The 15,595-nt window shown below is 43.9% G+C and overlaps 1 protein-coding gene and 1 pseudogene across 2 annotated transcripts in view; both read left to right on the forward strand.

Annotated features, from left to right (window-relative positions):
* The first annotated feature begins 202 nt into the window (after nucleotides 1-202).
* LOC149749901 (UDP-N-acetylglucosamine--peptide N-acetylglucosaminyltransferase 110 kDa subunit pseudogene) lies at nucleotides 203-15,331 on the forward strand (annotated as a pseudogene). Its single transcript, XR_016392550.1, has 3 exons — nucleotides 203-3,185; nucleotides 9,644-11,212; nucleotides 13,822-15,331. The product of XR_016392550.1 is annotated as a UDP-N-acetylglucosamine--peptide N-acetylglucosaminyltransferase 110 kDa subunit pseudogene (transcript).
* The window catches only part of LOC149749902 (2'-5'-oligoadenylate synthase-like protein 2), a 32,020-nt gene continuing 30,302 nt past the window's right edge, over nucleotides 13,878-15,595 (forward strand). The window contains exon 1 of the mRNA XM_089908538.1: nucleotides 13,878-13,972. Coding sequence (XP_089764664.1) covers nucleotides 13,878-13,972 — 95 coding nt within the window. The remainder of the gene's footprint in view (nucleotides 13,973-15,595) is intronic.

Below are 15,595 nucleotides of genomic sequence, written 5' to 3' on the forward strand. Positions count from 1 at the left end.
AAAATAAATAAAGATAAATAGATTTATTTTTTAAAAAGTAATACTCAGGTTTGAGGCATGAGAAATATGATGAGGAGAAATTAGCTAATCCTTTCAGAACTTTTAAAATATCAAACTCAGTCTCTAAGATTTTAGCATTATATACAACATTGGTTACTTATTAGTGGTTTGGGAAGGCCAATTTAAAATTTTCTGGTCTTACTGTATTGAAATTCACGGCTCTAATGTTTTCCACATTGACTATATGAATGATGAAGTAAAGTCAATCATGTATTTCCTTTCCAACTGGACAGAAAACAAAAATTTTAAAAGTGTTTGGACTACTGACTTTTGATTTCTTCTAAGGCAAGTGTATAGGTAATTTTTATTCCCTGATTAGGAGAAAAATGGTGGAAGAGGGCAGGGTTAAGAATTAAGATTTCAAGAGCGTGAGAGGTAGATGGCCAACCAGAGTTCCTAAGGTTCGGTGCCTGTAACTGTTGCCGCCGCTTAAGCCTGCCAAAGCAGTGGTACGGCTGCTGCCCTCGTATTTGCTACCTCTAGAAACATTCTTGCCAGTAGTGGCGGCAGCGGGACTCAATTACCCCCTTTTCTCACTCTCTCCAGAAGCTCCAGATGGCGTCTTCTGTGGGCAACGTGGCCGACAGCACAGAACCAACGAAACGTATGCTTTCCTTCCAAGGGTTAGCTGAGTTGGCACATCGAGAATATCAGGCAGGAGATTTTGAGGCAGCTGAGAGACACTGCATGCAGCTGTGGAGACAAGAGCCAGACAATACTGGAGTACTTTTATTACTTTCATCTCTACACTTCCAGTGTCGAAGGCTGGACAGATCTGCCCACTTTAGTACTCTGGCAATTAAACAGAACCCTCTTCTGGCAGAAGCCTATTCGAATTTGGGGAATGTGTACAAGGAAAGAGGGCAGTTGCAGGAAGCAATGGAGCATTACCGGCATGCATTGCATCTCAAACCAGATTTCATCGATGGTTATATTAACCTGGAAGCTGCTTTGGTAGCAGCAGGCGACATGGAAGGGGCAGTATAAGCTTACGTCTCTGCTCTTCAGTACAATCCTGATTTGTACTGTGTTCGCAGTGACCTGGGGAACCTGCTCAAAGCCCTGGGTCGCTTGGAAGGAGCCAAGGCATGTTATTTGAAAGCAGTGGAGACGCAACCGAACTTTGCAGTAGCTTGGAGTAATCTTGGCTGTGTTTTCAATGCACAAGGGGAGATTTGGCTTGCAATTCATCACTTTGAAAAGGCTGTCACCCTTGACCCCAATTTTCTGGATGCTTATATCAATTTAGGATATGTCTTGAAAGAGGCATGGATTTTTGACAGAGCTGTGGCAGCTTACCTTTGTGCCCTAAGCTTGAGTCCAAATCATGCAGTGGTACATGCCAACCTGGCTTGTGTACACTGCGAGCAAGACCTGATAGATCTGGCAATAGACACCTATTGGTGAGCTATTAGATTGCAACCACATTTCCCTGATGCTTACTGCAACCTAGCCAACGCTCTGGAAGAGAAGGGCCGTGTTGCCAAAGCAGAAGATTGTTATAATACAGCTCTGCGGCTGTGCCCCACCCATGCAGACTCTCTGAATAACCTAGCCAATATCAAAGGAGACCAGGGAAACATTGAAGAGGCAGTTCGCTTGTATCGTAAAGCATTAGAAGTCTTCCCAGAGTTTGCTGTTGCCCATTCAAATTTAGCAAGTGTATTGGAGCAGCAGGGAAAACTGCAGGAAGCTCAGATGCATTATAAGGGGGCTATTAGAATCAGTCCTACCTTTGCTGACGCCTGCTGTAACATGGGAAACACTCTAAAGGAGATGCAGGATGTTCAGGGAGCCTTGCAGTGTTATACTCCTGCCATTCAGATTAACCCTGCATTTGCAGATGCCCACAGCAATCTGGCTTCCATTCACAAGGATTCAGGGAATATTCCAGAAGCAATTACTTCTTATCACACTGCTCTGAAGCTTGAACCTGACTTTCCTGACGGTTATTGTGATTTGGCTCATTGCCTGCAGATTGTCTGTGATTGGACAGACTATGATGAGCGAATGAAGAAGTTGGTCAGCATTGTGGCTGACCAGTTGGAGAAGAATAGGTTGCCTTCTGTGCAGCCTCAACATAGTATGCTGTATCCTCTTTCTCATGGCTTCAGGAAGTCTATTGCTGAGAGCCATGGGAACCTCTCCTTGGATGAGATCAGTGTCCTTCGTAAACCACCGTACGAACATCCAAAAGACTTGAAGCTCAGTGATGGTCGACTGCGTGTAGGATACGTGAGTTCTGACTTTGGGAATCATCCTACTTCTCATCTTATGCAGTCTATTCCAGGCACGCACAATCCTGATAAATTTGAGGTATTCTGTTATGCCCTGAGCCCAGATGATGGCACAAACTTCCGAGCGAAGGTGATGGCAGAAGCCCATCATTTCATTGATCAAAATATGGGCCTTCCCCAGAACCGTATCATTTTTTCACCTTTTGCTCCTAAAGAGGAACATGTTCGGAGAGGCCAGCTGGCTGATGTCTGCTTGGACACTCCACTCTGTAATGGACACACCACAGGGATGGATGTCCTTTGGTCAGGGACACCCATGGTGTCTATGCCAGGAGAGACTCTTGCTTCCCGAGTTGCAGCTTCCCAGCTCACTTGTTTAGGCTGTCTTGAGCTTATTGCTAAAAATAGACAAGAATATGAAGACATAGCTGTGAAACTGGGAACTGATCTAGAATACCTGAAGAAAATTCGTGGCAAAGTCTGGAAGCAGAGAACATCTAGCCCTCTGTTCAACACCAGACAATACACAATGGACCTAGAGCGGCTCTATCTACAGATGTGGGAGCATTACGCAGCTGGCAACAAACCTGATCACATGATTAAGCCTGTTGAAGTCACTGAGTCGGCCTAAAGAATGACTGTGTGCACAGGAGAATTACCCTGTACCTGAGCCTCAACCTTCTGGGGGAAAGGCAACTACTTTCTCCTTATCTGTACAATACCATGTTGCAGATGGGTGACAGACAATGATAAGAAATAGCACAGCCAGACTTGCTTCCTGCATGATCATGATCACGATAGGGAGAGACACAAGAGATGGGAAACTGCTGTTCCACAAGGAGTCTCCATAGAATTTTGCAGCAGCCAGGTGTCTGGAAGGTCTGGAAGGTAAGTCTGGAAGGTCTGCTCTCCCTTGGTCTTCCATGGGATGGATGGTTAGTGTGGAAGGGAGATAGAGATTGCCCAGCCATTTTGTGATTATCATGGATTGATTGAGTCTTCTGGATTAATATTTTTCTTTATATTTTGGGTATTGGAGCCTTTAAAAATGTTTGGTTTCAGGTATTTTTATTCATGTGAAGTGTATATGATTCTCTTGAGATAAGGTTTTAAGCTAAAATATTCCTTGTTTTAGTTTCTGAACTCTACAGATAAATGGGGACTTTGCTGCTGTAGTCTTTTTATAGGTTTTATAAACCACTTGAGCCTATATCAGTCATTTTAGTTTGTGACATAATGTTTGGAACTATCAGTGCTTTGTTGGTTTATAGATGATGGCTTAAATTCTTTTCCTGGTCCGTTTCCTTCTTCCCTTCCCCCCACTTTAAAAATTCTCCTGTAACTTGGCTAACAAAAAACCAAGTCTGATTCAAAACCTCCCGGAGTGTTTCTCTTAGCTCGAAGGGACTGTCCCTACTTGTTCCCCTCCTTGTTCCATTCCATGGGAGATAAATCACCAGGGCCCAGAAATCAGAAAGAATGTAAAATGAGACAAGCAAAGCTGTCTCCCCCCTGCACATGCAGGTTATTTTTGATGCTTCTGGGTTTATGGGTTTTCTCCCAGGGAAGTTAACCTTGAGCCGAGACAGTCTGTAGATAATGTAAACCACCATCTGGCAACCTTCCTTTTTCTAGTCTATATAATCTGCAACTGTAGCAGGAAGGTGTGAGTCTTCCTTTGGTTCCAGAGTGAAATGCGAGTTGGAGTTGGAGTTGGAAAAGAGGCCCACAACCAAGTGTTAGAGAAGGAAATGTGAAGTCATTAGTGAAAATCCAGGTTGAAGTTAAGGTGAAGAGGCATGAGGAAATGGTCAACTGTTACAGTATTACAAAGATCATCAAGAAGCATATCCAGGAATGTGGTTTGTATTGCCATCTGCTGAAAAAGAGACAAGTATCCTGGCCTGGCCTTCATGGAGATTATATTTTATTGATTCTGATAATAGATTATTGTTGAAAAGGGCCTCCTATAAATTATAACCATGCAAAGGCAGCAAGGTAATTTTTTTTCTTTATGTATGTGTTTCTCATTCCTACTCACTTCTCTCTTAGGGGAAGAGAAAATCACACACAAAAAAATGTCAAGTCTCAGCTATTCCTTTTCAAAATAATTTTTTTCCAAATTCCAGTGGAGGCAATAGGTTAACTGTTAAGATTTGTAAGGCTCAAAAAGCTAGATTTTTACAAAGTGTACCCAAATTTTATTCTATAACTAATAGGTTTGGAAGGAATGTGTCATGATGCAAAGTTGGAAAAAGCTGGTTTTTCTTCCGTGAATGACTTCAGTGTGTTGGGAGAAGAGGCAGAGAAGAAATCAAAGTAATTAAACATGGGGTGAGTTTTCCTGATAGGGGACTCTAGTGCTTTAAAATAGACTAGATAACCCTAGGGATAAGCTGAGGGTAGAACAGACCAATGCCTCATTTCCAGTCTGGTACCCTGGAAGAAAACAGTGTATTTCCTTTGAAGTCTTGAGAGGTTTCTCTTCTGCTTTGTTTTGTTTTTGGTTCATTTTGTAATCAACGTTATTAAGGTATCATTTACATACAATAAAATGCAGACATTTTTAGTCAACGGTTCAGTGACTTTTAATTAATGTATACATTTGTATAACTACCACCCGCATAAAGATAGATAACAATTCTAAAACCCTAGAAAGTTTCCTCCTAGGCTTTTGCAAAAGTATCCCCATCTCCCACCCCAAGGCAACCACGGATCTGTTTTTTATCTTTAGAGATGACTTTTGCCCAGTTTAGAATTTTATGTAAGTTGAATAATACAGTAGGTGCGCTTTTGATCTGGCTTCACTTGCTCAGCATATAGTGTTTGAGATTCATTCATGTTGGGATGTTTTAAAACAGGACTTTAGCCTGGGTGGCTGATGTTGTCTGAAGGCACCTATAGGTACATCTGAGTCTCTGGCATTGTCACTGTCTGTTCTTGGCTCCGTATTTTCAACTTTACTAAGAAGCACAAGGTTGAAGTAAGGAAGATCATTGTCAGTATAATGGAGGTGAAGTGGGTTCTGTTATATAATATTCTCAGCAAAAATTGACCTGCTTGGAATCATTGTGTTGATAATCGACAAGAATACTCTTCCTCCAAAAACCTTGGTACTATAAAACTTCTAAAGGACGCTGTTCTAGGACTCTTTTATTTTTCATTTTTTGGGAAACATTTCTGGAAAATTCAAATGTTCACAACCTGAAAGAAGCAATTATTCACCTGAAGGCTGACTCTGCTAAAGTTGAGTTGTCCGACCTTTACATGCTGATAGAAGCCAAATAGCCTTGCAAAACAATGCTCTCTTATTGGATATAAGCATATAGATTGTTTAAGATGGACGTGTATATGCAGTAAAGTGAAAAAACAGAGAATCTTTGAGTTTCCCTTGCTGGGTTTTTTTAATTTTTTCATTTAAGTTTCTATAGCGTATGCTAATAATTCAGGGTAACCTCAGGTTAGTTTTAGTTCCACTCTTTACATAAATGTTGAAGTACTCCATACCCACCTTTTTTCTACCTTCCTTCTTTTCTTCCATCTTTCCTTTCTAACTTCTTATAATCCATTATACTTAATCCTGCATTTGCTGAGGTGGCACTTAGTGTAGGAAAACACTGTGAAATTTTGCTGTTCAGAATGCATGTTGACCAAATTCTATATTGAGAAAAGGTCTGAATTTACCCAGAGTAACCCTTTCTCAGCGTCTTTGAATAAAGGCCATAGAAAGTGGGCTATATATAGTATCCTGACAGGTATGTAGAATTCATAGCAATTGCCCTCAAAGAGCTTACCTATCGTAGATGCATATGAATGCATTTAATGATTGCTTTATTGGCAGCAGTGCCATCATACACGGTCTGTTTGGTTTTATATCATTCTCATTACCTGCTGATTACCACTGTATACATTGCAAATGGAATGGTTTCTATGGCTTGTGAACTTAACGGCCAAATAATATGTAATTTATTGCACACTTTAGTGTAGAAGATGGAGACTCCATAACTTTTCGTGTGTTCTTTGCCCCTTTGGAATGTATTACCCTGAGATCAGGCAAAGTAATAAATTTATTTCAAATGTGCGTGATAGCTAAACATCAATTAGGAATGGTGGGCAATATTTCTTCTTCCAGCAACATAACAGTGTTTAAAGACTAAGCCATTGAACGTGGAGTTACTGAACATGGGACTCAGCTCACTGGGATCCCTTCTTAGAAAAATAAAGCAAAACTTGAATTGGATTTGTGTGGCTTATTCAAGTAGTAACTTATCAGCTACATCTTGAACTTAATTTGTCACAAACATTTGGTATTTTATAAACTCTCTTCCCCTTCTTCCCCCGACTCTCACGAGAATGGATCATGAGTATCTTAAAACATACTAAGTCGTCTTCCATCCCTGTTAATCTAACTACAAGAGCACACTTTCCTTATCCAATGCAACTTACTGTCTTTTAGAGTAGCTGTGCTTTTATTTCTGTACAAAATTACAACCAGCAAAGAGAAACATTTTCAAGGAGCCACCACATTGTAGAGCTTTAGAAAGAAGACTTTAGAATTAAGGGCAAATATATCAATTTATAGCTAAAGCACCTGAGGCCTAAAGTAGGCAGGCTACCATCGAGGTCAGGGAAAGTGGTGGAAGATCAGGTTTCAAGCTGAGGAAGAGTCTAGAGGGACTCAATCTGAGCAGGTCAAAAACTGAAATGAGACGATGAATGTTCTGGGAAGGCTGGCATGTGGCCTCAAGTGTGGGATTCAGACACGGAGGAGTGGGCCCGGGGGGAACTGAGCTTCTGCAGTAGGCAGAGAAGTCCACCTCCTCTCCGGAAAGTGCCGCTGACATCAGGGAGTTGAGGGGAAAGAGCAATGAGTTCCAGTCCACCTGAGAAAGCAGGCCAGTCTGATTAACTCTGAATTTAGGCTTATTTCAGATACTTCTTTGACAAGAGCAAGTTCCACGCAGCCTCTTTTAAATCCATGCCCAGTATTTTCTGATGGGGCTGCTTAAACCCTCCAAGTGACTCCAGCATTTTAATTTCACTCTGTAAATAATTCCGACAGTTCTATGATTGATTATTTAATGGGCAAATAAGTAGGGTCACAAAAGAGTGTGAATGTATTTTACAGAATGAGGATGGGCGGAGTGGAGCAGTCTGGAACAGCACACCAATAAAAAGGGATCTTGGTAAAGAAGAACGTCTATTAGAAATGGAGAGGAATTCGCAAGGAAATTAGTGCCTGACTCCTCGCCCTTCTCTCTGCATGTTTAAAAGCTAGTTTCTAATTTGATTTTCATAGGAGATGTCTCTGTGATGAATTGTCTTTTACCTCCACACTAATTATCACATGGACATATTGTGAAGTTTGTGTGAGAGAAAGCAAGTATTAGAATTTCTCTTGCAAGCAGCTATAAGCACTGCCTGGAACAGTCTAGGATAGAAGGAAAAGGAAAGGAAGGTGGAAACAAAGGAGAAAGACAGCTGATGATGCTGGAGTCTCTCGCTGGGATTTGTGGTATCTCTTTTTGAAACTAAGTACAGAAAGTCAGAACTTGACTGATTGTTTCTTGATCACGGTTTGTTTTCATTTTTGCTTTTTTCGTGCTCTCTCATCAGTTATTCCAGCCAGTGCCATGTCATTTTCAGTTTCAGTAAGCATGCCTGTCTTGTTTCCATTTGCATTATTCATGCAAACGTTGATTGAACTGATGACCCCGAGTTATCACGGAAACATTAAATACACCAGTGGATACATTTCTTAATTTTAGAAAAAAATTACCGAGTGAAGGTTAAAACAACTCCTCTTCATTTTGTCATTTTAAAAATACTTCTCCTAACATGCAATACCTCATTGCCTAACAATGCCAGATAAATGAAGAATTCCTATGTATTCCTGAATGCAGGCTAGTCTGTATATTTTTTGGCAGGTATGACCGTTACCGAGGGTAACGGCCTGGTTTGCTGGCCATGTCCTGTCTCCTAGAAAGTTGTACTTTCTGTTTTCTTTCAGTTGGGCCATTGGATATCAGAGGTGAATTTATAAAACTATTCTTCCCTTTACACTTACTTTGTTTTGTTTTGTTTCCCTTGAAGTATAGTTGATTGACAATGTTGTGTTTCAGGTGTACAGCCAAGTGATTCAGATATATATATATTTCTTTTTCAGATCCTTTTCCTTTATAGGTTATTACAAGGTATTGAATATAGTTGCCTGTGCTATACAGCAGGACCTCGTAGTTTATCTACTTTATGTATAGTATACCCTTACTTTCTGTGATCCACGCTGGTCAGACCACATAATTATTTTCACTTCTGATATAATTTTTTCCGGTCCAACCTCAAATCTTTAATAAGAAGATATTTTAAAATAAGTTTAGCATGTGTGTGCTCTAAATCCAACAGCAGTTATTAGAGATATGATTTTGCACTAGGTATTGTTCGCTTTTTTGTTCTTGGCCAACCAACTGAAAATTAGCTTTTATTTTCTGGCTGGTTTGCTAGATGTTTATGACTATAATAAAAGTCTTAAATTTTGTCTCATATCTTAAAACACAATCTGAATTAGCAATGGATATTGTGCTATACATAGGGGCTGTGATATAAATATAGTTTCTAACTTCAAAAACATATAACCTAGAAGGGAACACAGACACATATGCAGCAATTATGGTAACTGCATTTGTTTACTAAGTGAAATAGTACTGAGATGGATAAAGTGCTAGCGAGCCTTGAACAGGCAAATCAGCTGCAAAAATAGATGCTCAGTTCTTTAAAAATCTTTTTAACATTTTTCCAGGTACATGTAGAATATAACTTAGCATAAAAACGGTATGGGTTTGAGGATATGGGGAGGGGGAAGGTTAAGCTGTGACAAAGAGAGTGGCATGGACATATATACACTACCAAACGTAAAATAGATAGCTAGTGGGAAGCAGCCGCTTAGCACAGGGAGATCAGTTCGGTGCTTTGTGACCACCTGGATGGGTGGGATAGGGAGGGTGGGAGGGAGACAAAAGAGGGAGGGGTTATGGGGATGTATGTATATGTATAGGTGATTCACTTTGTTATAAAGCAGAAACTGACACACCATTGTAAAGCAATTATACTCCAATAAAGACGTTAAAAATAAATAAGTAAAAGAAGACTGACTCATCCAATTAAAAAAAAAAAGAAATTCTCTCATCCTGGATTCAAGAGAAGGGATGAAGTAAAAGGATGAGGAAGAACAAGAAGAGGAAATGTGAGCGTGGAGAGGGTAGGAGGAAGAGCAGAAGGCAAATAAGTGTATGTGCTTCCCTTGCCATCCCTGACTTTTTTTTTTTTTTTTTTTTTTTTTGGCGCTTCAGGAAAACCCAAAAGCCAGAGAAGAGCACAGAGGTGCTCACCACTGCATGTGAACAAAAAGGTGGAGAGAAGAGAATGGTGGTAATCTGCGCAGGCAACTGGAGGATGACCTGAGTGCATCTCGCCAGGGAACAGTCCCCGTTCCATAGAATCCCTGAAGTTGCCAGGCTCTTATGTTTAGATGGGGGGCCGAAGGTGTCTGTGGGGTCATCACGTACATCACTCCTGGAGGTGTTGTTCACATTGTGTTCTTTGTAAAGAGTGTCCCTGGTGAGGTTCAACATCTCCCTCTGCAGGACCCAGCCTTGCCCTCCCAACCCGCCAAGGTCAGCAGACAACATCCCCAGTTAATCACCAGGTGTAGTGAGATATCTGGAGTGGCCCTGGTACCCCCCCAGTTCAGGCGTCCTGGGGAAAGGGTGAGGAGGACAGAGGAACCGGGGCTTCTTCTCATGCAAGCAGACAGCTCACCTGGCCCAGCGCTGCTGCATCCCTGTGGGCACACAGTAGCCCTGTCATCCGGTAGGGGACACTGCAGGATCCACACCTGGCTGGGATTTGCCCAACCCCTGGGGACCCCTCAGCCTCTGTGGAGCCCCACTGAAGGGCCTGGGTCACCTCATGGCACCATTTCTCAACCTGAGGTTCTATAGATTTTTCATAGATGTGTAAAAATTGAATACAACACACACACAAAATGAAGGCAATTCAAAGCAATGCTAATTTAGGATGAGTTAAAGGGCCAGGATTCCAAATTAATTATGACCTTAAAATTAGATAACAAATACATCTGGTTTTATTACATGCTGAAAAGCAGTGTCTTCTACAAACTTTTCATGTTGGGATACAGCAAAGCTATAGAATTTATGATTCTGTGACCACAGCATCAGGATATTTTTAAATTAAAAAGCACAGGCAAGTTTGGCTGGGGTGTTAAAGAAAGAAAAACGATTATTAGGGGAAAAGGGAACATTGCAGTTCTCTGCCCACTTCCACTGTGCTGGTCTCATGATGGGCCGTGTTGCGTGTGGGCTGGAGGGACAGGGTCACTACTCCCACCTGTGTCATCAGACCTCCCACTCCTCACAGCGCCCAGGTGGGAGGGACGCACACTTTTCACCCTGGAGCCCCAGTGCCTCCCCTTTCCTCTGCATCACTTTCACTGTTCAGGGGACCAGTCGCTCGAACGCCGCCCGGCCAAATACCCAGGTTAAATCGCCCCTGTAGGACAGGTCTCTCTGCTACCAGAACACACTTGGCAAAGAGCAGCAAACAGGCCCCAGTGCCCTGGGGATGTGAGCCCTGGGGATGTCAGGGCCCAAAGTCACTTGCAGGGTCTGAGTAGCCCCCTGGGTCCCACACACCGACCCCAGGGAGCCCACCTCCCCACTGACTCCAGTCCCTGCCTTTGTGTGGCAGGTTCTGGTCTGACACCTGTGAAGACTGTGACCTGGAGGCGTCAGCCTGAGACTCAGAGGGGATGGAGCTTGTGCAGCGTCTGGCAGCTTAAATGAGACACGAGGCCAAGGAAGGAGGGCCGCCTCTCTGCTCCGCCTCCGCTCCTGAGTCAGGTAGTGAGTGCCGGTTACTTCCTGTCGGAGCTGTACAGATTTAGCATAATTTTAGATATATGTCTTACTTTTAACAGTGAAACGCTGTTACATCAAACAAAATTGATCTCCTCTTTTTGTTTTTAAACATTTCTATGTAAAATAACACACAAGTATAGAAAAGCACCCTCCGCAAAGGGAGGGCTCAGTGAATTACAATGGGCGCTGCACTCTGGGGAGCAGTAGTTCCTCCCTCTGTAAAAGCCCAGATGCTTCAGAGAAGCTCCTCTCAGCTTCCTTACTCTGGCCCCACCTCCACAGCAGAAATCCCAAAGGGACTGGATTCTCCCAGCCCTCCAGCACCCTCCACTACTTTCTCATTGTGCTGCCACACTCATTTTGAGTTATTTGTGTGTAAATCACTGCACTTGGAATATACATGGAGTAACTGACTTCATTCTTATAACCGAATAAGTTAGCACTTATTCTTCTCCCCTTCGACAGGGGGCGGCCAGGGTGCTGGGGACGTCCTGTATATTGAACTGGGTGTTGGTAACAGATGTGTTTATATTTACAAGAAACCATAAAGCTCTATGCTTAAGATCTGTGCCCTGTACAATACACCAAGTAAACTTCAATTAGAAAGAGATGCCAAAAAAATTTCCCCACAAAACAAACTTCAGGGCCAGGTGGCTTCCTCTGATTTCTACCAAACATTTAAGACAGAAACGATGCCCGTCTCCTACACACTCTTCCAGAGAACAGATACAGAGGGAACACACCCACACTGCTTTCATCGGACCAGGAGAATACTGATGTCATACCAGCAGTAGATATTACAGGACAGGAGAAATTCCAGGCTAAACACTTCTGAATGTCGATGTCAAAATCCAAAAGCAAATATTAGCAGTCTAAACCTAGAGGTTTTCAGAAAGGAAGGAAACTGGGATTTCGTGGCGGTATTTCCAGTGGTTGATGTGGACAGGATCACTGGGTGTTTGGGCGCTGCCTGGGAACGTGGAGAGAAGGGACAATGCCATCGGGTTAGTGGAATGAACATTTGGTGACAGAGATTAGGAGGGCCTGGGTCGTCATCAGAGACAGTCCTGGGATGGGGTCTCTAGGCTGTGGCTATGGAGGGGTCCCTCTAGAAGGGCATGGGCCTCTCTCCTGTGCCACTGCAGGGTCTAGGGGTGGATGAGGAGTTTGTAGGGGCTGGATTTTGATGAGGAAGGATGAGCAGGGAAGGTGCGCCCTCAGAGCCAGTGCGGCCACGGCCCCTCCCCAGCCAGGCCGTAGCCCAGGCTACTCAGACAGTTGCTCACATCAATAGTCAGGCGACAGTGGGGCACGCCAGCTTCACCCACTAAACCACCAAGCACAGCCCAGCAGGCCACTGTCCTGATTAATCAGCACTAACTGTGCATCCAGGGCTGGTTGTTGAAGACCAAGCTAATTTGTTAGAGACGTGCCATGTGGGCAACTGGCTTGGAGAGACCAGGGCTCTGAGCCACGTGGAGACAAGCCGACCACTGGTCAGACCACCAGGAGGCTCACCCAGTGTGTGAAGACGCTGAGGGAGGAGGGACGTAGATGGGACCCCCTGATCCTTCAAGGGACCTTCTTTCAGGGATATTTAAGAGCTGTGGGGTCAGGGATCAACATGTAAGGGAGGCAGTGGGTCAGGCTTGGGCCCTCCTGTTGGCTCAGACCCCTCCTGTCCTTGGAGCAACCATGGGGCAGGCAGGAGGCTTGGGGGGATGGAGGGAGGGGAGCCCTGGGCTCAGGAGTCCAGAGCACCATCTAGAGGATTCAGGGGTTCAGGGATTTCTGTCCCAGGGAACCAACTACATTCCTGTCCCACATCCATCTGTCATCAGCTTTGCGACTCCGGGAAAGTCACTTAAAATCTCAACATTTTAGTGCCATGTACCATAAAATATGGTTCACAGCACCTGCCATGAGTTCCCCACGGGGCTGATGTGGGGATCACAGGAGATGATGACAGATATTCTTCACAAGCTCTAAAGCATCACACCCATAACCTTCCCCACTCCCCTGCCCTGTGGCATCCAGGTCCCCTCTCTGGAGGCAGCACTACCACATTTCTTGCTTATTCTTCCAGACATTTAATATTTGAACACTTAGGTAGCACTTATGAAGTAACCATCATTTTTCATCAGGGTCTACCTGATTTGCTGTATTAAGCTTCCTCATGTAATACTAATAAGTGGACCCTATTAACATTTCCACTATCACAGAACAAGGAACTGAGGACAGAGGGTCTGCATAACCTTCCCAGGTTCATGTGGCTTCTGGTATGATTTGAATCCAGACCATCAGGCACCAGCTCCCACTCTGTCGGTCACTGTGCTGTGCTCCCTTTCTATATTATCTCACTAAATGAAGTCATGTCCCGTGCAGTCAGCCTGCTGGCTATTTTAAGTGCACACCACATTGCAACACCCTCTTCTCAGCCCAGCTTCGATTCACTTGACTCCCCTAGACTCCCCTAGGAGGCTGGTGAACAAAGAGAACAGACGTGTGACCTGGGAATGAATTGACACCTCTGCATGGTCTTCTCCCAGCAACACATCAATAGTTCTCTCAGTTTTTGTTGTGTTTTCCAGGATCATGACTCGGGTACCAAGAAGAAAAGGAAGATTATAAAGGAATCAAACACAGGATGCACAAGAATATCATCTGTGATCAAGATAACCTGCTGGCCATCCGCAGCGGTGGTTCAGGCACATCAGAATCAGCATCTGGCCAAACAACAGGGTAGGGACCCAAATAGCACCCCCACTGACCACTCCATTGAAGGTACTGTGGAACTAATACCAGCAAGTAGATTCAGGAGCAATGGCTGTAGTTTGTACAGCAGAGCCTGGATCTGGCTGAGGGAGGATTGGGCAGGGAAGGTGCCCACTCAGAGCCCGTGCAGCCACTGCCCGCTCTTAGCCAGGCCTTAGTCCAAGCTGCTCAGATGATTGGTCAGTTTCTAGTCAGTGAGACCCTGGGGGCCTGTAACCTTCATGTGTTAAGCCACCAAAACACCAGCCCAGTAGACCCTGTTCCCAGCTAATGAATATTAACTGCTCATCATCCGGGTTTGATCAGTTGAAGATGATGCTAATTCTCTGTGCAACTGTCATGTGGGCAGTTGGTTTGGAATGTCCTGGGTTTTGAGTCAGTTAGGGAGTCAAGTAGACTACTGGTCATTCAGGGTGGTCACCTGACCACCAGGAAGTCTCACTGCAAATCAGCTGCTAGAATCAAGTGCTGAGGGGGAAGGGAGGGGAGATGCACACATATTTGGATACCCTGGTCCATCAGGGGGTCTGCATTTGGGGGAAAGACACTGTATTTGGGGTCAGGGATTGAAACGTAGAGCCAGGAGGTGGGTCCAGGTTTGAGCCATTCTCTTGGGCCAGGCACCTCCTCCGAGTACCAGCTGTCTCCCTGCAGCATTCTTGGGGCAGGAGGATGTGGGAAAGGGAGTGAGGAGAGCTCTTGGTTTGTGTATCCAGGGTATGATCTCATGTCCATGTGTTCCGGAATCTCTGTCCCTCCCCTGCCTCAGACCCATCACTCACCAGTGTTGTGACGCTAGACAAGTTACTCAATCTGTCTAAATTTCAGTGCCCTGAACCATAAAATATGGGTCACAGCCCCTACTCTGCCCACCCCACAGTGCATCACAAGAAATAATATTCTTTCCATGAGCTCTAAAACTTCTTACTCGTGTCATCAATGTGAAAAAGTAGGCTCTATCCTCCTATTTGTAGCCTCCTAGGTGCCCTTTCTGGAGACAACCTACTTATTCTTCCAGGCATTTAATACTTGAACATTTATGTAGGTAGCGCTTATGAAGTACCCATCATTTTTCTTCAGGCTTTGTATTTACTAATTTTTAGCCTCAGAACATAATACGAATAAGCAGGTCCTACTAATATTTCCATATCCCTGGCCAGGGAACTGAGAAACAGAAGAGCTAAGTAACTAACCTTCCCAGGTACACATGGTGTTCGAATAGGATTTGATTTCAGGCCATCAGGCACCAGCACCCATACTCTCCCTCATTGTGTTGTGCTGACTTTGTACTTGTCTCATGTAAATAAAGTTATTTTCCCCATGTGATCAGCCTGTTGGGTATTTTAAGTGCACGCTAAAATGCAAGGTCCATCTTCATAAGCCCTACTTTGATTCAGGGGACTCCCCGGGCAGCTAGTAATAAGGAGATCTGAAGTTTCACCTGTGAATAAGACTTTTGCCAGGAAGATGTCAACACCTCTCACTATTGTGAATGTATTTCCTAGGAGCTTGTTTCAGGAATATGAAGAGAAAAAGACAAGGATTCAAACCAAGGATACCATATGGGGATTGATCCTCCGTGAAGAAAAT

Source organism: Delphinapterus leucas, chromosome 3, assembly GCF_059928025.1.
Source record: "Delphinapterus leucas isolate spDelLeu-1000000601 "Yukka" chromosome 3, BTC_Dleu_Yukka2, whole genome shotgun sequence".
In the NCBI taxonomy this organism is placed as follows: domain Eukaryota; kingdom Metazoa; phylum Chordata; class Mammalia; order Artiodactyla; family Monodontidae; genus Delphinapterus; species Delphinapterus leucas.